The sequence below is a fragment of the Ranitomeya variabilis genome, chromosome 2 (assembly GCF_051348905.1).
Source record: "Ranitomeya variabilis isolate aRanVar5 chromosome 2, aRanVar5.hap1, whole genome shotgun sequence".
In the NCBI taxonomy this organism is placed as follows: domain Eukaryota; kingdom Metazoa; phylum Chordata; class Amphibia; order Anura; family Dendrobatidae; genus Ranitomeya; species Ranitomeya variabilis.
The window spans coordinates 373,453,321-373,476,767 of NC_135233.1; the positions used below are offsets into that span (position 1 = coordinate 373,453,321).

A 23,447-nucleotide genomic window follows, 5' to 3' on the forward strand; every position below is an offset into this window, starting at 1 on the left:
TTTACAAAGTTTTTTATTTTCACGTGTACTATTGATTTATGAGAAAAATATATAGCATCCTTCACTTTCAAGCATTTTGGTTACACCTGACTTTTGATTTTTTTATTTCAGCCTTTTGGTCCAATGGAGTGTAGAAAATCTTATCTATGGAGTTATGATGTGGGAGAGGAACTCACTATGTAGTCTGACCGAACTTTCACCATCGCCATCATATGAAATGTGTAATTCTACTAGTAGAATGTTGACACCTAAACATTCAGATCTATTTTGTATACAACTAGCTTCATCTCTGATCCATCAAGAACTTGCTTTTTTTATCTTTAAAATGTGACGTGGAACTTGCCTATTTTCTCTATCAGCTTTTTTGAAGTTGGTAGAACGCCAGTGAGTAAGGCACAAGGCCAACCTTTAGCCAAAATAAGTCATATTTAATAGCTGGAAGACCCAAAGGTACTCTTTTGTTCAATTGCATTACCCTTACCATAGGAGCAGAACAATCTTGGAATCTGAGAAGACAACCTGACCATGGCTCCAAAGGAACCAGCAAAAAAGGGAATGCAAGATCCATGAAAAGGATAATAGAGGCGAATACACCATAGGGCCGAGTCATCAAGATGGGTGTAGCGCACGCTCACGCTAGGCTAGTCTTTGTGGAGTAGAAGGCAGCAAATTCATTAAGAGGTGCACATCACTTAATGAATTTGGGTGCTTCTTCTGAATGGCATGCGTCTCCATGAGCCATGCCAAAAATGCTACTCCAGTTGAAGACTGGAGAAGCAATTCTGTCATGCAATCCGACATCCCTTTTGATGAATTTGATGAGTGAGCATATCCAATCTCCTATAGCCGCCTTGGTTCCTCCCAAACATTTCCAATTTTAGCAGAGCTAGTACAATTTGTGGTGAAAAAGCCAAAAGTTGCCAATTTTTTGCGCAACTCTCGTCTGCACAACAATTTTGCAACTTTTCAAAGCTTTTAAGCCCTTCCCACCTCCTGCCTAGTTCCTCCCAGTTTGGAGGAGCTGATTTAAACTGGTGTGAAAACATCAAAACACGCAAGATTTTTGCACAACTTCGCATTGCGCAAATTTTTTGTGACTTTTCAAAGCTTTTACACAACTTTTTTGGTGGAAAATCTTTGATGAATTGGCCCTAATGTGTTCTGAAGAAGTTCCCTTTGACCATGTTGGCCATTCATATTACTTAAACCATGAAAAACATCACGCAGTTTATTTATGTATCATATAACATAATATATAAGATCTTTATTCATTTTACATAGTTGCTTTACAAGTATGTAACATATATACAATTAATATATAGTATATGTAAAGCAAAAGTATTCATGGCATCATACAAGACTCACCCTGATTGTCTGTGGTTCTGCCAGCAATACCACTACTGACCATCAGAGGCGCATCTTAATCAAATAATATTTAATGTAAACAATATATAATATATAATTATAACATGACCTCCAATGATCACCTGGATCCACCTTCATGCTGTCTCATTATTCATTGCACTTTCACCATCTGGCCAAGCTCCTTGGGTTATATTTTAATACACTGTTGGCCAATGTTCTGATACGAGCATGTTTTTTGTGGTTCTGCAAGATGTGGTAGCCAACAAGGGTCTGCCTGACCAAACCTTGTCCTCCCAATTATACAGTAATAAGAAGTCTATGTCTCTTGATTTATAGTAAGAGACCAAGAAGCCAATGTGCCATTTTAGAAGCCCCAAACCTGTAACAATGAACTTCTTGGATACTGAACCACATCTAGAGCCTCATCATTAAATGTCAGTCATAGTCATACACCCATCACAGGATATTATCAAAGTCCAAAACATTGAACTAAGATACAAATACTGATTTTTGTCTTCAATAGAACACCCTTGAAGCTCATTCAAGAGTATGAGATGTCCTCCTTGTTAGACACTGATGTTATAGCTTGTTGGATAACTGAGTCTTCTTAAGCAGTAGACTAACTGTTTAAAGAAAGGGAAAAAATCATATTAGCATTGTCCTACAACTACTATTTTTTCTTTACAGTAAATCTTCAGGCAACTAAAAATGTAGTGCAAAACATTGTGCCTAACAGGTTCTATGTTTTGGTTATTGTTTCATTACCCTACAGAATTTACAGGCTTTGCCTTCTGAGCAGGAGAGGGTACTTTACTGTTATCAGTCCTTGCCTGTTGAGCAGGCGAGGATACTTTACTGTTATCAGTCCTTGCCTGCTGAGCAGGGGAGGGCACTTTACTGTTATCAGTCCTTGCCTGTTGAGCGGGTGAGGATACTTTACTGTTAGCAGTCCTTGCCTGCTGAGCAGGGGAGGGTACTTTATTGTTATCAGTCCTTGCCTGTTGAGCGGGCGAGGATACTTTACTGTTATCAGTCCTTGACTGCTGAGCAGGGGAGGAAACTTTACTGTTATCAGTCCTTGCCTGTTGAGCAGGCGAGGATACTTTACTGTTATCAGTCCTTGCCTGCTGAGCAGGGGAGGGTACTTTACTGTTATCAGTGCTTGCCTGTTGAGCGGGCGAGGATACTTTACTGTTATCAGTCCTTGCCTGCTGAGCAGGTGAGGGTACTTTACTGTTATCAGTCCTTGCCTGTTGAGCGGGCGAGGATACTTTACTGTTATCAGTCCTTGCCTGCTGAGCAGGTGAGGGTACTTTACTGTTATCAGTCCTTGCCTGTTGAGCGGGCGAGGATACTTTACTGTTATCAGTCCTTGCCTGCTGACAGGGGAGGGTACTTTACTGTTATCAGTCTTTGCCTTCTGAGCAGGGGAGGGTACTTTACTGTTATCAGTCCTTGCCTGTTGAGCGGGCGAGGATACTTTACTGTTATCAGTCCTTGACTGCTGAGCAGGGGAGGAAACTTTACTGTTATCAGTCCTTGCCTGTTGAGCAGGCGAGGATACTTTACTGTTATCAGTCCTTGCCTGCTGAGCAGGGGAGGGTACTTTACTGTTATCAGTGCTTGCCTGTTGAGCGGGCGAGGATACTTTACTGTTATCAGTCCTTGCCTGCTGAGCAGGTGAGGGTACTTTACTGTTATCAGTCCTTGCCTGTTGAGCGGGCGAGGATACTTTACTGTTATCAGTCCTTGCCTGCTGAGCAGGTGAGGGTACTTTACTGTTATCAGTACTTGCCTGTTGAGCGGGGGAGGATACTTTACTGTTATCAGTCCTTGCCTGCTGACAGGGGAGGGTACTTTACTGTTATCAGTCTTTGCCTTCTGAGCAGGGGAGGGTACTTTACTGTTATCAGTCCTTGCCTGTTGAGCGGGCGAGGATACTTTACTGTTATCAGTCCTTGACTGCTGAGCAGGGGAGGAAACTTTACTGTTATCAGTCCTTGCCTGTTGAGCAGGCGAGGATACTTTACTGTTATCAGTCCTTGCCTGCTGAGCAGGGGAGGGTACTTTACTGTTATCAGTGCTTGCCTGTTGAGCGGGCGAGGATACTTTACTGTTATCAGTCCTTGCCTGCTGAGCAGGTGAGGGTACTTTACTGTTATCAGTCCTTGCCTGTTGAGCGGGCGAGGATACTTTACTGTTATCAGTCCTTGCCTGCTGAGCAGGTGAGGGTACTTTACTGTTATCAGTACTTGCCTGTTGAGCGGGCGAGGATACTTTACTGTTAGCAGTCCTTGCCTGCTGAGCATGGGAGGGCACTTTACTGTTATCAGTCTTTGCCTTCTGAGCAGGGGAGGGCACTTTGCTGTTATCAGTTTTTTCCTGCCGAGCAGGGGAGTGCACTTTACTATTATCAGTCTTTGCCTGCTGAGCAGGGGAGGGCACTTTAATATTATCAGTCCTTGCCTGCTGAGGAGGGGAAGGTATTTTATTATTATCAGTCCTTGCTTGCTCTGATCTAATCAAATCTCTTCCAACTTAAGCACACCCTCCCACCCACTGCATGCAGTTTCACAGACACATAGAGAAATTACAACTACAGCTTCTCCTCCCACCTACTAGTTGTTTTTAGGGATGAAATTAGGATTTTTTTGGAGTCTGCTGTTGTGGAGATGGGAAATACAAGCTGCTAGAATGTGAGGAACACACATTTAAAATAAACCAGATGGCCATAAACTTACCCCACTGATTGTGCTTATGACTGCAACCAATCCAAGGATAGCAGCAAGGCATATTAGGATGATGCCCCAGTCGGGAATAACATCGGTTGAGAGAGAAGCTGTTGACAGAATAGAATAAAGAAGATATAATATAAGTGTCTCAAAATGTTAACTTTTCTGCTTTATTGTACTATCACAATCCACTTACCAGAAGATGTCCCTGTGGATGTATTTGAACTGGTGGAAACTTTGGTTATTGTTGAAGTTCCACTTGTTGGTTGTTCGCTGGCACCACTTGAAGACACAACTGTATTGACAGTTTGTCGTTTTACGCTGGTTGCAGTGCTGGTAGTGCTGGTTCTTGTACTAACTAGAGGAGTAGTTGTACCAATTGTAATTGTTGACGTTGGGTTAGGAGCAGTCCCCATAGTGGATGGTGTCAGTGTTGATTTACTTGTTGTAGAGCTAATAGTAGAAAAAGATGTGAAAGCCTTTGAAGTTTCCGATATAGTTGGTTGACTATTAGTACTCAGGTTGGTAGTTGGAATGGAATAGGATGTGGTGGTTGGTTTCACTGATGAAGAAGGTATGGTTAAAGCAGCAGAAGAAGCTGTTGAATGACTGCTAGTGGCTGTGGTCACTGTGCTGATAAGGATTGGGTTTGCAGTAGTTGATGTAGCTGAGGAAGCACCATTGCTAATATTGGAGGGATTTTGACTGGTACCAGTCACGTAGGTTGTCACGGTGCTGGAAAAAGTTGGATTGGTGTCAGTAGTTCTTTGGCTACTCAATGCATCACTAGTAAACCTTGATATACTTGATGTTGAGCTGGTAGAGGTCAAAACAGTTGAATGGGTTACAGTACTTGTAGATGTAGATGATGGCACAGTATTCGTTGATGTTGATGTATGAGTTAAGGTAGTTGAAGGTGTAGAAGGATTAATTGTTGCATGTGTTTGAGATGTTGTAACACTGTTTGCATTTTCAGTAGATGCTTCAGTAATTATAGTTGTAGAGTTTTGAAAGTTGTCTGCAGCTGATGAAAATATTGATCTTTCAGGTGTAGTTTTCTTCATAGTGATCAAGGTAGTTGAAGTATGTGGAGTACTATAAGTGGTAGCGCTCTGAGTACTAACCGGTATGGAAGAAAATAGCACAGTACTTTTTGAAGTTGTATTCGTTCTGGTTAAAGTTGTGGAAGCAGTATAGTTAGTGGACAGTCTTGTTGTGGTTATAATGGTTCCAGTAGTGTGAGAAGTTGTGGCGTTGGTTGAGTTTGTCAATGGACTGAGAGAAGTAGAAGATACTGCAACATTTATGGTTGAGGAGTTCTTAATATTGGATGTTGTACGTGATGATATTGCGGATTGGTGTGAAGTTGTCTTTGCAGTGCTCAAAGTAGCTGTAGTAATATTAGTGGTAGAATTCTGGGTACTGACTGGTAAAGAAGACAACACAGTACTTTTTGAACCTGTGTTTGTGCTGGTTTTAGAAGTTGAAGCAGTAAAACTAGTAGAATGCTTTGTTGTGGAGGTCAGAGAGGTTATTGCACTGGAAAAGTTTGAGGTTGATCTTATAGAAGAAGACGCTACAGTACTTATGGTGGAGGAATTTTTAACATTGGAAGTGGTAGACGGAGATGTTGCAGTCCCAGTTAAAGTTGATTTAGTAGTGGCAAAAGTACTTGAGGTAGCTAAAGTAGCATTAGTGGGGGGCTTCTGGCTACTAACTGCTATTGAAGAAGATGACACAGTACTTTTCAAAGCTGTGTTTGTGCTGGTTATAGTAGCTGTGGTATTAGTAGAAGGTTTCACTGTGAGACTTGGCGTAGTATGGGATGTGGCATCGGTGGAGTTTGACGATGTTCTGGGTGATATAGTAGACAGTACAGTGCTCTTGGATGCAGTAGATATTGATGTAATGGATAAAGGTATCATAGTGCTAGTGAAAAATCCACTATTAATTGTGGTAGATACCGTGGTGTTTTTTGGAGTTGTATTTGTACTGGCTGCAGTACTGGCAACACTAGACAATTTAGCTGAGGTGGTTGAAGAATTCTGGGTGGAGAACAATATGGTGAAGCTATTGTTTGATGTACTAGTTGGAGAAGGTAAAGAAGCTGGACTTTGGGTGGTGATTCCTGTAAAGTAAATATTGTTTGAAGTTGAACTGGTTGGAAAATGGGAAGTGTTAGCACTATGATTCTTTGTTGTTGGATTGATAGTGGCTAGAGAAGCTGTAATATTGGTAGAAGTTTTAGTTGTGATGGTTGGAGTCACACTTTGAGATCTTGTTGTGTTGTTTGAGGTCGTTATTGTGCTGAATAAAAGTGTAAAGGCTGTCACACCTTTACTTGTCGAGCTTTGGACACTGGATGCAGTAGACTTTGAAGTTGGAAAACTTGCATTGGTACTGCTAGGAGAAATTGAAGAAACCATTGAATGATTAGTGCTTGGATTCTGGGTACTGATTAGGGTTGAAGAAGATGTTAGTGGTCTGGTGGATGTTGCTGGGGTACTAAAGTATGTAGCTGAAGAAAGTCCACTTTTAGTTGTTGAACTGGATACTGTACTTGTGGATAATAACTTGCTGGTTGATGCTTGCGTGGCACCCATTGTGGAAGATGCCATAATACTTTTTGGGGTTGTATTTGTATGAGCTATAGTACTGGTAATATTAGATGGTTTAGATGTGTTAATTGAAGGATTCTGGGTGGAGAACACTATTGTAGAACTATTATTTGATGTCAAACTGGTGGTAATTCCAGTGATAAAAATTTTGCTTGAGGTTGGACTGGTTGGAGAAGTTGATGAACTTGAAGTGTTATTAGAGAACGGATTCTGTGAAGTGATCCCTATGGTGGAAATGATTCTTGTTGATGTATTGATAGTCCTTGGAGAAGTTATAATATTAGTAGAAGATTCAACTGTGATGGTTGGAGTCCCATTTTGAGATGTTGTGTTGTTTGAGGTCGTTATTGTACTGACTAAAGTATTAACCACTGATGCACTATTCATTGACGAACTTTGGACACTTTGTGCAGCAGTTGAAGTTAGTAAACTTTTATTAGTACTGCTAGGAGAAATTGAAGAAACTATTGAATTATTGGTGCTTGGATTCTGGGTACTGATTAGGGTTGAAGAAGATGTCACTGGTCTGGTGGATGTTGCTTGAATGTATGTAGATGAAGAAAGTCCACTTTTTGTGGTTGAACTAGATACTGCACTTGAGGATAACAACTTGCTGGTTGATGTTTGCAGGGTACCTAATAATGCAGTTAAAGTAGCAGTTAAAGATGTTGGTACTTTTGTTGAAGTCTGGATAGTTGAGTTGTTGCTAGAGATTGCTGTCGATGCAAGAGAACTGAATGAATTAGTTGGTTGGGTTGTTGCTCTACTTATTGATGCTGTGCTGCCTGTTGATGCCATCTGACCACTAGTCATAGTACTGGATGATATCAGTGTGTTTGCAGAAGGTTGGAGGCTTGTACTAGAATTGATTGACACTTGGTTGCTGGTAACAGTGGACTGATTACTTGTAAGTTGTTTACTGGTTCCTCCTATTGTTGTATTACTGGTAACTGTTGAGTAGCCATCACTGGTTAATGACTGTAGGTTGCTGGAGGATGGTTGAGTGCTTTTTACAATGCTGGAAGTTCTTTCTGTACTAGGCGCAGGTGTGATTACGCTTGTTGAAGCTGAAAGGCTACTAATCTCAGTTTCAAACCTACTATTAGTAGAACTTACTGCATTAGAAGTATACGGTAATTGGCTACTAGTTACAGAACCACTAGTAATTGAAGAGCGAGTTGAGGAAGACTGGAAAGGTGCTTCAATGGAAGATGTCAGCGTCTTAGCTGATGATTGGCTACTTGTTCCAGTATTTGATGGTAGAACAGTGCTTGCAAAATTAGTAATTCCTGTACCAAAAGTAGTTGGCAGGATAACAGTGCCAGAATTTGTTGGTGTGCTGCTACGTGAAATTTTGCTACTTGCTGAGAATGTGGTACCAGTTGGAGGTTGACTGTTCATTACAGTAGTTGATGTTGATGAAGTGTGGCTCACAAATAACTGGCTGCTGGCACTTGGGCTTGAAGATTGACCAGTTGTCTCAGGGATTGCACTAGAAGATGTCAGAGTATTGGCTGATGGTTGGCTACTTCTTGCAGTATTTGAAGGCTGAACACTACTTGAAAAATTTGTCGATCCTGTATCCAAAGTAATTGGTGGGTTACTCATACCAGAATTAGTTGGTATGCTGCTAAGTGAAGTTTTGCTACCTGATGACAATATGGTACCAGTTGGAACTTGGCTGTTGGTTAAAATAGTTGATGTTGATGAATTTTGGCTTACAACAAATGTGCTGCTGGCACTTGGACCTGAAAACTGTCCAGTTGTCCCAGGGACTGCACTAGGAGATGTCTTAGTGTTGGCTGATGGTTGGTTACTTGTTCCATTATTTGGAGGTTTACTATTGAAAATAGTGGACAGTGCTACAGCACTTGTGGATGGTGGCTTGCTATTGGTTTCAGAGACAAAAGTTATTGCTGAGTTACTCCCTGGTTGACTGTTTGTGATGGAGGATGCAGTATTGCTTACTTGAGAGGACTGGGGAATGGTTCCCAAACTTGAAATAAGGATAGCGCTGGTAGCGATTGACACAAGGGGACTACTTGTCCCTGTAATTTCTGTAGACGATATCAAAGTTGAGATAGAGTTAATTGGCGAGCTGTTGGTAATCGGTGTTGAAGAAGTAATGACATTGCTAGAAGATGATTGGCTAGCAGTAGCTCCATTACTGAGTGATGTTTGGTTACTTACAGTAGAGCTAGAAATTGTCTGTGGATACATTGATGATACTTGGCTACTGCTTTCAGTATTTGAAGCTATGGATGATTGCCCTTGAGTTCCAATACTGGAAGAAGGAATTGCACTACTGGTAGATGGCTGGTTGCTATAGCCACTGGTAGGAGCTGATGTACTGAATATTGTTTGGCCATTTGTTGAAGCACTAGAGGGTGTGGGTGAGTTGGTTGTTGATGATTGACTACTAGTTTGAACAATTGATGTTGGTGATCTGGTAGCTACAGTAGATTGTGCTTGTGTTCCAACACTGGAAGAAGTGAAGATATTACTAGAAGATGGCTGAATACTAGATCCACTGGCAGGAGCTGTTGCACTGAATGATGTTTGGTCACTTGTAGAAGCACTAAAGGATGTTGGTAAATTGGTTGTTGGTGGCTTACTACTGGTTTGAACAATTGACGTTGGTGGACTGGTAGTTACAGTAGATTGTGCTTGTGTTTCAGCACTGGAATGAGTAAAGATATTACTAGAAGATGGCTGGATACTAGATCCACTGGCAGGAGCTGTTGTACTAAAGGATGTTTGGCCACCTGTGGAATCACTAGAGGGTGTTGGTGGCTGACTACTGGTTTGAACAATTGACGTTGTTGGTCTGGTAGTTACAGTAGATTGTGCTTGTGTTCCTGCACTGGAAGAAGTGAAGCTATTACTAGAAGATGACTGGATACTAGATGCCATAGCAGGAGCTGTTGTACTGAATGATGTTTGGCCACTTGTGGAAGCACTAGAGGATGTTGGTGAGTTGGTTGTTGGTGGCTGACTACTGGTTTGAACAATTGACGTTGTTGGCCTGGTAGTTACACTAGATTGTGCTTGTGTTCCTGCACTGGAAGAAGTGAAGATATTGCTAGAAGATGACTGGATACTAGATGCCATAGCAGGAGCTGTTATACTGAATGATGTTTGGCCACTTGTGGAAGCACTAGAGGATGTTGGTGAGTTGGTTGCTGGTGGCTGACTACGGGTTTCAAGATTTGATGTTGGTGGTTTGGTAATTACAGTAGATTGTGCTTGTGTCCCAAAACTGGAAGAAGTGAAGATATTACTAGAAGATGGCTGGATACTAAATCCACTGGCAGGAGCTGTTGTACTGAAGGATGTTTGGCCACTTGTGGAATCATTAGAGGGTGTTGGTGGCTGACTACTGGTTTGAACAATTGATGTTGTTGGTCTGGTAGTTACAGTAGATTGTGCTTGTGTTCCTGCACTGGAAGAAGTGAAGCTATTACTAGAAGATGACTGGATACTAGATGCCATAGCAGGAGCTGTTGTACTGAATGATGTTTGACCACTTGTGGAAGCAATAGAGGATGTTGGTGAGTTGGTTGTTGGTGGCTGACTACTGGTTTCAAGATTTAACGTTGGTGGTTTTGTAATTACAGTAGATTGTGCTCGTGTCCCAACACTGGAAGAAGTGAAGATATTGCTAGAAGATGGCAGGATACTAGATCCACTGGCAAGAGCTGTTGTACTGAAGGATGTTTGGCCACTTGTGGAAGCACTAGAGGGTGTTGGTGGCTGACTACTGGTTTGAACAATTGACGTTGGTGGTCTGGTAGTTACAGTAGATTGTGCTTGTGTTTCAGCACTGGAAGGAGTGAAGAGATTACTAGAAGATGGCTGGATACTAAATCCACTGGCAGAAGCAGTTATACTGAATGATGTTTGGCCACTTGTGGAAGCACTAGAGGATGTTGGTGAGTTGGTTGCTGGTGGCTGACTACTGGTTTCAAGATTTGACGTTGGTGGTTTGGAAATTACAGTAGATTGTGCTTGTGTCCCAACACTGGAAGAAGTGAAGATATTATTAGAAGATGGCTGGATACTAGATCCACTGGCAAGAGCTGTTGTACTGAAGGATGTTTGGCCACTTGTGGAAGCACTAGAGGGTGTTGGTGGCTGGCTACTGGTTTGAACAATTGACGTTGGTGGTTTGGTAGTTACAGTAGATTGTGCTTCCATTTCTGCACTGGAAGAAGTGAAGAAATTACTAGAAGATGGCTGGATACTCAATCCACTGGCAGGAGCTGTTGTGCTGAATGATGTTTGGCCACTTGGGGAAGCACTAGATAATGTTGGTGAGTTGGTTGTTTGTGGCTGACTACTGATTGCTGGGCTGCCAGTAGCACTTGAAGATCTGAAGCTACTAGAAGACGGTAACTTACTAGTTCCACTAGTAAAAGACTCAGTACTGGTTAATGCTTGGCTATCTACTGCCACAGTGGAGGATGATTGTGGGATTGTTGATGATCCTTGGCTACTGCTTTGAGTATTTGTGCTTGATAGACTGTTAGGTAATGATGATTGTACAGTTCCTGCAGTAGAAGTGAGAACATTACTTGATGATGACTGGCTACTACTTTTTGCAGTAATGCCTGAGCTGCTGACTGCAGTCTGACCACTGGAAGTTGTTGAAGAGCTACTTGTTTCTGTGCTTACTTGCAAAGTGGATACTGAATTTGAGGAACTGAAGGTACCACCTGTCAATGTTTGGATTGTAGGTTCAATACTGGATGATGATAATATTGGTATACTACTGGCCTCTTGACTGGCTGAAGATTCAATGTTTGTGGTGGATGTCATTTTTGGACTGGTTGCCCCAGTAGTTGATTGCTGACTTGTGCCAGTTATAGATATCAGCTGGGTAGTTGGCCCAGTATCAATGGTTCCTGCAGTTTTTGATGGTGTAAATCCTGTGATTTTTGCCTCTGTAGTAGGAGTAGTCCTACTAGAAGTGACTGATGAGTAAGGCGATGTACTACGCATTCCAGTAGTGGATATCGTAGGTGTAGTCTCAGTCCGACTTGTGGAAGCAATGGTCACAGTAGCAGATGTTGTACTTGTGGAAATACTGGTCACAGTAGCAGATGTAGTAGATGTAGTCGGAGTGGTACTTGTGGAAGTACTGGCCACAGTAGTGGAAGTAGTTGGAGAATTGCTGGTTTTAGTTGATATAGTGCTGGTGGTAGTGCTTGATATAATTGCTGTGCTCGCTGTTGTAGTACTTGGTGCAGTTGTTGGCTTTGTCAGATTTGTTATCTCATTTATTAGATTCTTAAGAGCTTGAGCAATTGCATCGATGATCTTTTGTAATGTTGAAAGAAATGAATTTGCCTGTGCTTCAACAGGGGACACTATGAGAGAAAACAAAAAAGTAATATTAGTAAGTACTATCTGACCTATTTAAATAGTGGATTTGCTTGAGTGGCCCCTTAGTTACCAGAGCCAAGTTGTGGTAGTTACTTCTACACTCCCTTTTGTTACAACCCTTCTGTCAACTCTCAACCAGGACTTCATAATTTCATTTTACATGACTTCTCTTGAAAGTCTGCAACCTAATCGAGAAGGAGTCTTTGTCAACCTACTTTGGCACAGTCCATATCTCTTTTTAGCTTTGTGACATACCATGGCTACAATCCTTCAGAATTATATGATGCCCCTAAAAGTGATGTAGGTACTGAGGCATGATTCCAACATGGTCTTCCAAGGTGCCTTCAGGTGGGAGACATTGACTTACGTGGTTTCCATGTGTATTACAAGAATTAGAAAACCAAACCATTTTTTATGAAAATAAAAACGATCATATCCCTTTCTTTTTAGGCAGGGTTTACACCATGTCTGAATCCCTGCTTTGTATTTTGTTTATGGCTTCAATTTAAATGCCAGAAAAGTGGTATTCAGACAGTTCCCAAAACTAAACCAATGTATTCAATAAGGCAAAGTGTAAAATATTAAACTTTAGACTTCAGTTGTACTCCATATTAGCTGTGTCAGTCTTTTTACCTGGACGCAACAGTGCAGTCTACCATACTATTGTTCCTGGCTAAAAAGATGAAAACCACCAGATAGGAGGTCAAACAGAGACCAAAGTTTCATATTTTAGACTCAATTTCTTTATTGAAATTAATGGCTTTGATTCATCAAGACCAACGTTTCTCATGCTTGTGTTGATAAGGTGGAGGGGTGGAGTGTGAGGCACCTGATTTATTAAGAGGCAAACAATGTGGTGTGCGCCTACGTGTGCATCTCACCACAAATCTTCAGTCAGGCATTGGAGTAAGATTTGTGGGATAATGGAACGCCCGCCAGGGCCATGGAGTACTCGATACTGGGTCCGGTACTTAAAGGGATGTGTCACGGTGGCGGTGACTGTTGTGAATTCCGTTCTCGGGCTCCCTCCTGTGGTCATGAACGGTACTGTGTGAGTTTGTTCTAGGGCTCCCTCTGGTGGCCTTTAGCGATATGGCTGGTCTTGGCTGGGCTCTGCTGATTCATTTCCTGCTATGCTGGGCCTATTTAATTCACCTGGCCCTTCATTTGTTGCCTGCTGTCGGTGTATTCAGTCCTGTTTCTGAGTTCTCCTGAATATTCCTTGTGACCAGTCTCCTGCTGGAGAAGCTAAGTTTGTTTGCTCATTATTTCCTTGAAAACGTTTCTCAGTATATAATGAGTTCAGTCCAGCTTGCTTTTATGTGATTTTTTGCTGGCTGGTTAGTTCTGGGGTGCAGAGTGCGCCCCTCACATCGTGAGTCGGTGTGGGGGTTCTTGCATTCTCTGCGTGGTTTATTTTTGATAGTTTTTGTACTGACCGCACAGACTCCTATCTATTTTCTGTCTATCTAGTATTAGCGGGCCTCATTTGCTTAACCTGTTTCATTTCTACATTTGTCTTTTCCCCTTAACTCACCGTTATTATTTGTGGGGGCTATCTATAACTTTGGGGTTATTTCTCTGAGGCAAGTGAGGTCTTTGCTTTCTCTCTAGGGGTAGTCAGTTTCTCAGGCTGTGAACGTGGCGTCTAGGATTTTAGGAACGCTCCACGGCTGCCTTTAGTGTGTGTGGATAGGATCAGAATTGCGGTCAGTATAGCTGCCACATCCCCAGAACTTGTCCTATATTCTGGTCATATGTGTCAGGTCAGTTTTGAGGTCCTACCACCGGACCATAACAGTACAGCAGACCACAAAGTGTTAATGCAGCAGAAGAGGGAGAAGAGAAATCCTGAAGTCATTTTTTTTTTTTCTTCTGCACTGTGCTTAGCCTCTCCCCTCCCCTTAATCTTTAGGTGGTTCTGAATTTAGTTGCAGATATGGACATTCAGAGTCTGTCTTCTAGTGTGGTTCATCTCACTGCAAGGGTGAAGGGCATTCAGGATTATGTAGTCCGCAGTCCTATGTCAGAGCCTAAAATACCAATTCCTGAACTGTTCTCCGGAGACAGATCTAGGTTTTTGAACTTTAAGAATAATTGTAAGTTATTCCTTTCTCTGAGACCTCGCTCCTCTGGTGATTCTGTTCAGCAAGTTAAAATTGTTATTTCTTTGTTGCGTGGCCCCCCCCCGGATTGGGCATTCTCTCTGGCGCCAGGAGATCCTGCATTGCTAAATGTGGATGCGTTTCTTCTGGCGCTTGGAGTGCTTTATGAGGAACCAAATCTGGTACACCAAGCAGAGAAGGTTTTGCTGGCTCTCTCTCAGGGTCAAGATGAAGCAGAGGTTTACTGTCAGAGGTTTAGGAAGTGGTCTGTGCTCACTCAATGGAATGAGTGCGCCCTGGCGGCGATTTTCAGAAAGGGTCTGTCTGAAGCCCTTAAAGATGTTATGGTGGGGTTCCCCACGCCTGCGGGTCTGAATGAGTCAATGTCTTTGGCCATTCAGATTGATCGGCGTTTGCGGGAACGCAAACCTGTGCACCATCTGGCGGAATTTTCTGAGCAGAAACCTGAACCTATGCAATGCGACAGGATTCTGACCAGAGTTGAACGGCAAAACCACAGACGTCAGAATGGGTTGTGCTTTTACTTGGTGATTCTGCTCATGTTATCTCAGAGTGTTCTAAGCGCACAAAAAGGTTCACCAAGTCTGTCACCATTGGTACTGTACAACCTAAATTCATTTTGTCTGTTACTTTGATTTGCTCTCTGTCATCCTACTCAGTTATGGCTTTTGTGGATTCAGGTGCCGCCCTGAATTTGATGGATTTGTCATTTGCCAGGCGCTGTGGTTTTATCTTGGAGTCTTTACAATTTCCTATTCCACTAAAGGGAATTGATGCTACACCATTGGCCAAGAATAAACCTCAGTACTGGACTCAAGTGACCATGTGCATGGCTCCTGCACATCAGGAGGTGATTCGCTTTCTTGTGCTACATAATTTGCATGATGTTGTCATGTTGGGTCTGCCATGGCTGCAGGCTCATAATCCAGTCCTGGATTGGAAAGCAATGTCTGTGTCAAGTTGGGGTTGCCAGGGAATTCATGGCAATGCCCCTTTGGTGTCAATTGCTTCTTCTACTCCTTCTGAAGTCCCTGAATTTTTGTCGGACTACCAGGATGTATTTGATGAGCCCAAATCCAGTGCCCTACCTCCTCATAGGGATTATGATTGTGCCATAAATCTGATTCCTGGTAGTAAGTTCCCTAAGGGACGACTTTTTAATTTATCTGTACCTGAACATGCCGCTATGCGGAGTTATATAAAGGAGTCCTTGGAGAAGGGGCACATTCGCCCGTCCTCGTCCCCTTTGGGTGCGGGGTTCTTTTTTGTGGCCAAGAAGGATGGGTCTCTGAGACCCTGTATAGATTATCGCCTTCTAAATAACATTACGGTCAAGTTTCAGTACCCCTTGCCACTGTTGTCCGATCTGTTTGCCCGGATTAGGGGGGCCAGTTGGTTCACCAAGATAGATCTTCGTGGAGCGTATAATCTTGTGCGCATAAAGCAGGGCGATGAATGGAAAACCGCATTTAATATGCCCGAAGGCCATTTTGAGTACCTGGTGATGCCTTTTGGGCTTTCTAATGCCCCCTCTGTGTTTCAGTCCTTCATGCACGACATCTTCCGAAAGTATCTGGATAGATTTATGATTGTGTACCTGGATGATATTTTGGTCTTTTCTGATGATTGGGAGTCTCATGTGAAGCAGGTCAGGATGGTATTTCAGGTCCTGCGTGCCAATGCCTTGTTTGTGAAGGGCTTTAAATGTCTCTTCGGAGTCCAGAAGATTTCCTTTTTGGGCTTTATTTTTTCTCCTTCTACTATTGAGATGGATCCAGTCAAGGTCCAGGCTATTCATGACTGGACTCAACCTACATCTGTGAAAAGTCTTCAGAAGTTCTTGGGTTTTGTTAATTTTTACCATCGCTTCATCACTAATTTTTCTAGCGTGGTTAAGCCTTTGACGGATTTGACCAAGAAGGGTTCTGATGTGATGAATTGGTCTCCTGCGGCCGTGGAGGCCTTTCAGGAGCTGAAACGTCGGTTTTCTTTGGCTCCTGTCTTGCGCCAGCCCGATGTCTCTCTTCCCTTTCAGGTCGAGGTTGATACTTCTGAGATTGGAGTAGGGGCTGTCTTGTCGCAGAGAAGTTCTGATGGCTCTGTGATGAGACCATGTGCTTTCTTTTCAAGAAAGTTTTCGCCTGCCGAGCGGAATTATGATGTTGGTAATCGTGAGTTGTTGGCAATGAAGTGGGCATTTGAGGAGTGGCGACATTGGCTTGAAGGAGCCAAGCATCGTGTGGTGGTCTTGAAGGATCACAAGAATTTGTCTTATCTCGAGTCTGCCAAACGGTTGAATCCGAGACAGGCTCGATGGTCGCTGTTTTTCTTTCGTTTCGATTTCGTGGTTTCTTATCTTCCGGGTTCGAAAAACGTGAAGGCTGATGCCCTTTCTAGGAGTTTTGTGCCTGACTCCCCGGAAGTTTCTGAACCTACTGGTGTCCTCAAAGAGGGGGTGATTTTGTCTGCCATCTCTCCTGATCTGTGACGGGTGTTGCAGGAGTTTCAGGCCAATAGACCTGACCGTTGTCCACTGGAGAGATTGTTTGTCCCGGACAGATGGACCAGTAGAGTTATTTCCGAGGTTCATTCTTCGGTGTTGGCAGGTCATCTTGGGATTTTTGGTACCAGGGATTTGGTGGCGAGGTCCTTTTGGTGGCCTTCCTTGTCACGGGATGTGCGTTCCTTTGTGCAATCCTGTGGGATTTGTGCTCGGGCCAAGCCTTGCTGTTCTCGTGCCAGTGGATTGCTTTTGCCCTTGCCTGTCCCGAAGAGGCCTTGGACGCATATTTCCATGGATTTTATTTCGGATCTCCCTGTCTCTCAGAGGATGTCTGTCATCTGGGTGGTTTGTGATCGTTTTTCTAAAATGGTCCATTTGGTACCCTTGCCTAAGCTGCCTTCCTCTTCCGATTTGGTGCCACTGTTTTTTCAGAATGTGGTTCGTTTACATGGTATTCCGGAGAACATTGTGTCTGACAGAGGATCCCAGTTTGTGTCCAGATTTTGGCGGTCCTTTTGTGCTAAGATGGGCATTGAATTGTCTTTTTCGTCGGCCTTCCATCCTCAGACGAATGGCCAAACTGAACGAACTAATCAGACCTTGGAAACTTATTTGAGATGTTTTGTTTCTGCTGATCAGGATGATTGGGTTACTTTTTTGCCATTGGCTGAGTTCGCCCTCAATAATCGGGCTAGTTCTGCTACTTTGGTTTCTCCGTTCTTTTGCAATTCTGGTTTTCATCCTCGTTTTTCCTCGGGTCAGGTTGAGCCCTCTGACTGTCCTGGGGTGGATTCTGTGGTGGATAGGTTGCAGCAGATTTGGAACCACGTAGTGGACAATTTGACGTTATCACAGGAGAAGGCTCAGCGCTTTGCTAACCGCCGTCGCTGTGTGGGTCCCCGACTTCGCGTGGGGGATTTGGTATGGTTGTCTTCTCGTTTTGTTCCTATGAAGGTTTCCTCTCCTAAGTTCAAGCCTCGTTTCATCGGTCCTTATAAGATTTTGGAAATCCTTAACCCTGTGTCATTTCGTTTGGACCTCCCAACATCGTTTGCCATTCATAATGTGTTCCATAGGTCATTGTTGCGGAGATACGTGGTGCCTGTGGTCCCTTCTGTTGATCCTCCTGCTCCGGTCTTGGTTGAGGGGGAGTTGGAGTATGTGGTGGAGGAGATCTTGGATTCTCGTGTTTCGAGACGGAAGCTTCAGTACTTGGTTAAATGGAAGGGCTATGGTCAGGAGGATAATTCCTGGGTTGTCGCCTCCGATGTCCATGCGGCCGATTTGGTTCGTGCCTTTCATTCGGCTCGTCCTGATCGGCCTGGGAGCTCTGGTCAGGGTTCGGTGACCCCTTCTCAAGGGGGGGGGGTACTGTTGTGAATTCCGTTCTCGGGCTCCCTCCTGTGGTCATGAACGGTACTGTGTGAGTTTGTTCTAGGGCTCCCTCTGGTGGCCTTTAGCGATATGGCTGGTCTTGGCTGGGCTCTGCTGATTCATTTCCTGCTATGCTGGGCCTATTTAATTCACCTGGCCCTTCATTTGTTGCCTGCTGTCGGTGTATTCAGTCCTGTTTCTGAGTTCTCCTGAATATTCCTTGTGACCAGTCTCCTGCTGGAGAAGCTAAGTTTGTTTGCTCATTATTTCCTTGAAAACGTTTCTCAGTATATAATGAGTTCAGTCCAGCTTGCTTTTATGTGATTTTTTGCTGGCTGGTTAGTTCTGGGGTGCAGAGTGCGCCCCTCACATCATGAGTCGGTGTGTGGGTTCTTGCATTCTCTGCGTGGTTTATTTTTGATAGTTTTTGTACTGACCGCACAGACTCCTATCTATTTTCTGTCTATCTAGTATTAGCGGGCCTCATTTGCTTAACCTGTCTCATTTCTACGTTTGTCTTTTCCCCTTAACTCACCGTTATTATTTGTGGGGGCTATCTATAACTTTGGGGTTATTTCTCTGAGGCAAGTGAGGTCTTTGCTTTCTCTCTAGGGGTAGTCAGTTTCTCAGGCTGTGAACGTGGCGTCTAGGATTTTAGGAACGCTCCACGGCTGCCTTTAGTGTGTGTGGATAGGATCAGAATTGCGGTCAGTATAGCTGCCACATCCCCAGAACTTGTCCTATATTCTGGTCATATGTGTCAGGTCAGTTTTGAGGTCCTACCACTGGACCATAACAGGTGACCCTGGCCATGGCCCTGGGCGCCAAAGGGACGGTCTTTAAAGGGTCTTTAAAGGGGTGTGTGAAATAATAAATGTTCGTGACGCCACCTGTGGTATTCGGTCAGGGGTGACCAACGCTGCTTAAAGGGGTCCACTGGGGTTATGTTATGGCAGCAGGGATGTTATGGCTTCCCACAAGTGAAGCTGGGTCCCCAGGGCTCCCGGTGTAGTAGGGACAGGTGGTAGGTGGTGTAGAAAGAAACAGAAGACATGGGGTTGCAGTCTCTTTACCTCCCCACTGTATGATTCAGGCAGCCACAGTCCAGGGTACCGGATCACAGGTGCTGGTGGTGATCCGGTTGGCTTCGAAGCGTCTCAGGAATCCCCCTAGCCAGGTGGAGTTGGAAGCCTTCCTTCTAGGGCTGTGTTGTTGTAGTCCCTTGCTGCCTTAGGCCTCACACAAGGTCCTCACGTTCTCTCTCTGTCCCCCTTTAGTTAGGACAGTAACCCATATGACAGGTAACTCGAGTCTTTTTACAGGATCTCTATCACGACCCGGGCTCTATCTGTTACTGTGTCCTCCGGTGTTAATGGTGCACAGGTAACTTGAAATCCAGCTGTCCGCTGGTTTCTGCCATGGGGCATGAAGTTACCCACACAACCTTGGTCTTCTGGCTACCGGTATATGCGCTCAGCGTGGAGGAAGCTCAGTCACAACTTCTCTCTCCAGCTCTCCACTTTGCCTTTGCTCTTTCCTCCTTTTAGTCTCTTTACAAGTTGCTCTGCTCTCTTTTTCCTTCCCAGGAGCTGCAGAATTACTCATCTGCAACTTCAACTCAAAAATATTGCACGAATCCGTTCATTCCTCAACCAAGAATCTGCAAAAACCCTAGTCCATGCCCTCATCATCTCTCGCCTTGACTACTGCAACCTCCTGCTCTGTGGCCTCCCCTCAAACACTCTCGCACCCCTCCAATCTATTCTAAACTCTGCTGCCCGACTAATCCACCTGTCCCCCCGCTATTCTCCGGCCTCTCCCCTCTGTCAATCCCTTCACTGGCTCCCCATTACCCAGAGACTCCAGTACAAAACCCTAACCATGACATACAAAGCCATCCACAACCTGTCTCCTCTATACATCTGTGACCTCGTCTCCCGATACTTACCTGCACGCAACCTCCGATCCTCACAAGATCTCCTTCTCTACTCCCCTCTTATCTCCTCTTCCCACAATCGTATACAAGATTTCTCTCGCGTATCACCCCTACTCTGGAACCCTCTACCACAACACATCAGACTCTCGCCCACCATTGAAACCTTCAAAAAGAATCTGAAGACCCACCTCTTCCGACAAGCCTACAACCTGCAGTAACCACCGATCGACCAAACCGCTGCATGACCAGCTCTACCCTCACCTACTGTATTCTCACCCATCCCTTGTAGATTGTGAGCCTTCGCGGGCAGGGTCCTCTCTCCTACTGTACCAGTTATGACTTGTATTGTTCAAGATTATTGTACTTGTTTTTATTATGTATACCCCTCCTCACTTGTAAAGCGCCATGGAATAAATGGCGCTATAACAATAAATAATAATAATAATAATCTGCATGGCCCCAGCTCTCCTTCCTCACTCCTCGCTCTCCTCTCACCAACTGACTAACTCTCCCCAACTGCCTAGCAACTGCCTAGCAACTGACTCCTCCTCCTGACCAGAGAGAGCAGCACCCCTGAAGTCGGGTGTAGAGCTCCCCCTTCTGGCCTGGAGTCAGAACGGTGTTGTATGTGCTGAAGACCTGTTAAAGGGATCCTTCCACACTTCCAAGCATGGCATCATTCTCCCCATGAGGAAAGCAATGCCACTGTAACAACCGGTTACCTGGGGTATTACACTAACACCCTGACCAAAAGTCACAAACAATTTGGGCAGCTTTGCGTTGCTCAAAATTGTTGCAACTTTTTAAAGTTTTTTTAGACCAGAATTCTGGCTTAAATACTTCAATGAATCAGGGCCATGGACATTAAAAACCACCAATGAAGTGGTGATTGGGGACCCTGACATTGTGATAACCCAGTTTTACTTGATGTAAGGGTCTACATATAACATTTGTACCAAAACATTCATGTAAGTTTGCATCACTAATGTCCGATTCTACGAGGTTGAGTTACCACCAGTGTCATGGGTTCCATATAGTCGAATGTAATGGATCCATAGGATCCATTTTGTAACAGATCCTAATGGATCTGAATGAATAATAATTCGATTGTCAGGTTTCCATTTTTTATTGGATAAGGTAGAGTGTTGTGCTATGTTATTCTGTTCATCAGGAGTAATGGAAACATGACGCCACTGTGGCCGGAGCATGAAGTCATGTATCTAGTCCGCTCAGTGATACGATACAGTCATGTAGATGGGAGATCTTAACCAACAACCTATAGAAAGCTGATAAGCTAGGTAAACAAGGTGGCTAACCAAGGTGAGAGGTGAGCAGGCGTGCCACAGTCAGTTACTCAATGTATTTGCACTGTGAGTTCTCCGACTCTATCGGATCCCCGATGAATGGCCGCGGAATGCTTTTATCCAGAAAACAAGGAAATGTTTGCTAATGAAGTATCTAATAGTCCCGGCCTCTTTGTACCTCCTTTTTTCACATCTTTTCTGGTGATAGAATCAATCCCCTCACATCATAGAAATTTTTCCCCACCAATATTTTATTGTATGAAGTATGCATTGCACCCATAATAGACAGATAATATTGGGGGAAAAAGACAAAAGGAGTGACTTTAATGACAAAATATGCATCTTTTTTTTTTTTTACTTTACACTATTTGAACCACTTTTTTTTTACTTAAATACATTAATTTGGGGCTAAAAATCATTTTTCATAAAAAATGTTGCACCGTTTGCCTTCTATGGCCTCTGTGTTGTCCTGTCTATTGCTGGATGCAAAATGAGTTAGCTGAGACTCTGTCACTGAGCTTGTTGTGACGGTCTGATGGGAGAGTCTTTAAGTTTTTTTATCTGTCTTTTTCTGACCTGCTTTAAGCTGATTAATAATGACCACAGACCACATCAAAGTTGAATGTGTCGGGAAACAAAAAGCCTGTAAAATTTAAACGGTGCAACATTTTTAATAACACCCAATTGCAAAAATGATTTTTAGCCCAAAATACATGCACTTATGAAAAAAAAATCACCGAATTTGAACAATTGAGGATTTTTCAGACTGTAGCTATTCAAGATCTTCTTGATTTGAGACTTCTGAAAGTGAGGGAGCTGTAACTTTAAGACACTGTTATTCAACTTGTTATTGTACACCTATAGATCTTATGATTTTGAGGGTCTGCTGACAATTCTATGTAATTTGCACATCGATCTCACTGCTACACTACATAGGTGTGCGCTCATAGGTACATGACCAGATATTGTTCTATGCATTATGTGTGAAATATCAAGAGTTACTACAGAAAATACATAGTAAAAGTTCATTGTCCAAAGAAAACAGAAAAGCATCTAAAGTTCTATAGCTACAAAAAATTTGAAAAAATAATTAGAGCCACCTAGTATAGCGGGTGACACAGCCGAGTCTCTACTAATGGTCATTTCTAAGCTACCAAAATCTAAGAAATAGTTATTATTATTATTTCCATCTACCTACAAAAATATTCTAAAAATAAAGCCAGTTATAATTAAATATAGTGTTGAACACACCATACCGTGCAAGTAAAATAATAAACTAAATTGAACATAATATAATTAATAATATCATAAATTTAATTACCATAAGTATATCAGTAAAAAAAAATAAGTGTAACATAACAAAAAATCTAATTCCATTCCTTATGATACAATTTAATTAAATAGAATAAAAAACAGTAAATAATTTGGCGTAAAAGCAAATTAAAAACACAGTATAGTATAAAATGCAAAGTACGATAAAAAGCATAAAACAATATGAAATAAATACAATTTAAAACTGAAGCAAAATTCCAACAAAATAGGGGTAAATTCAATAAAAATTGATATAATAAATGCACAATAAGATAAATTGTGATAGAATAGAATATAATGTGTAATAGTGTAATTTTCTTACCTGTCAGTAACAGTACAATCCCCAGGATAATCACTTGTGTGGTCCCCGCAGTATACATTATGAATAAATATTACATAAAAGTATTGAACCAAAGTAGAAGACAGCAAAGAAGTCACTTTGGCACAAGAAAATAAATATCCAGAAAGGTCTTCCTGGAGGTGAAATGCCCAGAATGTATTCTCCTTCTCCCTTTATGTACAGTATATAACAGAGAAGACACACATATATATGTGTACATTAAGACATATAGGAAGCAGGGAGTGCACCAAGGTGTGTGATCAATGACCTCATGTGTGACAATCACAAAGTAACGTATGTATTCCTTTGGGTCAGATATCTGGGTGTCTGGTAAGGGTGGAGTTTCTATATATAGACTGGAAGGGTAAAAACAATTTGTCATTTAGGAAATGAAAGTAGCAGGAGTAGAGAGGAAGCAAAGTTTGAAAAGTCCTTAAAATCTGTCTCACAAAA

At 42.9% G+C, this 23,447-nt stretch overlaps 1 protein-coding gene across 1 annotated transcript in view; it reads right to left on the bottom strand.

Annotated features, from left to right (window-relative positions):
• Positions 1 to 1,232: 1,232 nt before the first annotated feature.
• Positions 1,233 to 23,447, bottom strand: part of LOC143803786 (uncharacterized) — an 80,081-nt gene continuing 57,866 nt past the window's right edge. Inside the window, exons 7-9 of the mRNA XM_077281553.1 lie at positions 4,294 to 12,084; positions 4,107 to 4,204; positions 1,233 to 1,988 (exon numbers count right to left, since the gene is read on the bottom strand). Of these exons, the coding sequence (XP_077137668.1) occupies positions 1,932 to 1,988; positions 4,107 to 4,204; positions 4,294 to 12,084 (7,946 nt within the window). The 3' untranslated portion in view covers positions 1,233 to 1,931. The remainder of the gene's footprint in view (positions 1,989 to 4,106; positions 4,205 to 4,293; positions 12,085 to 23,447) is intronic.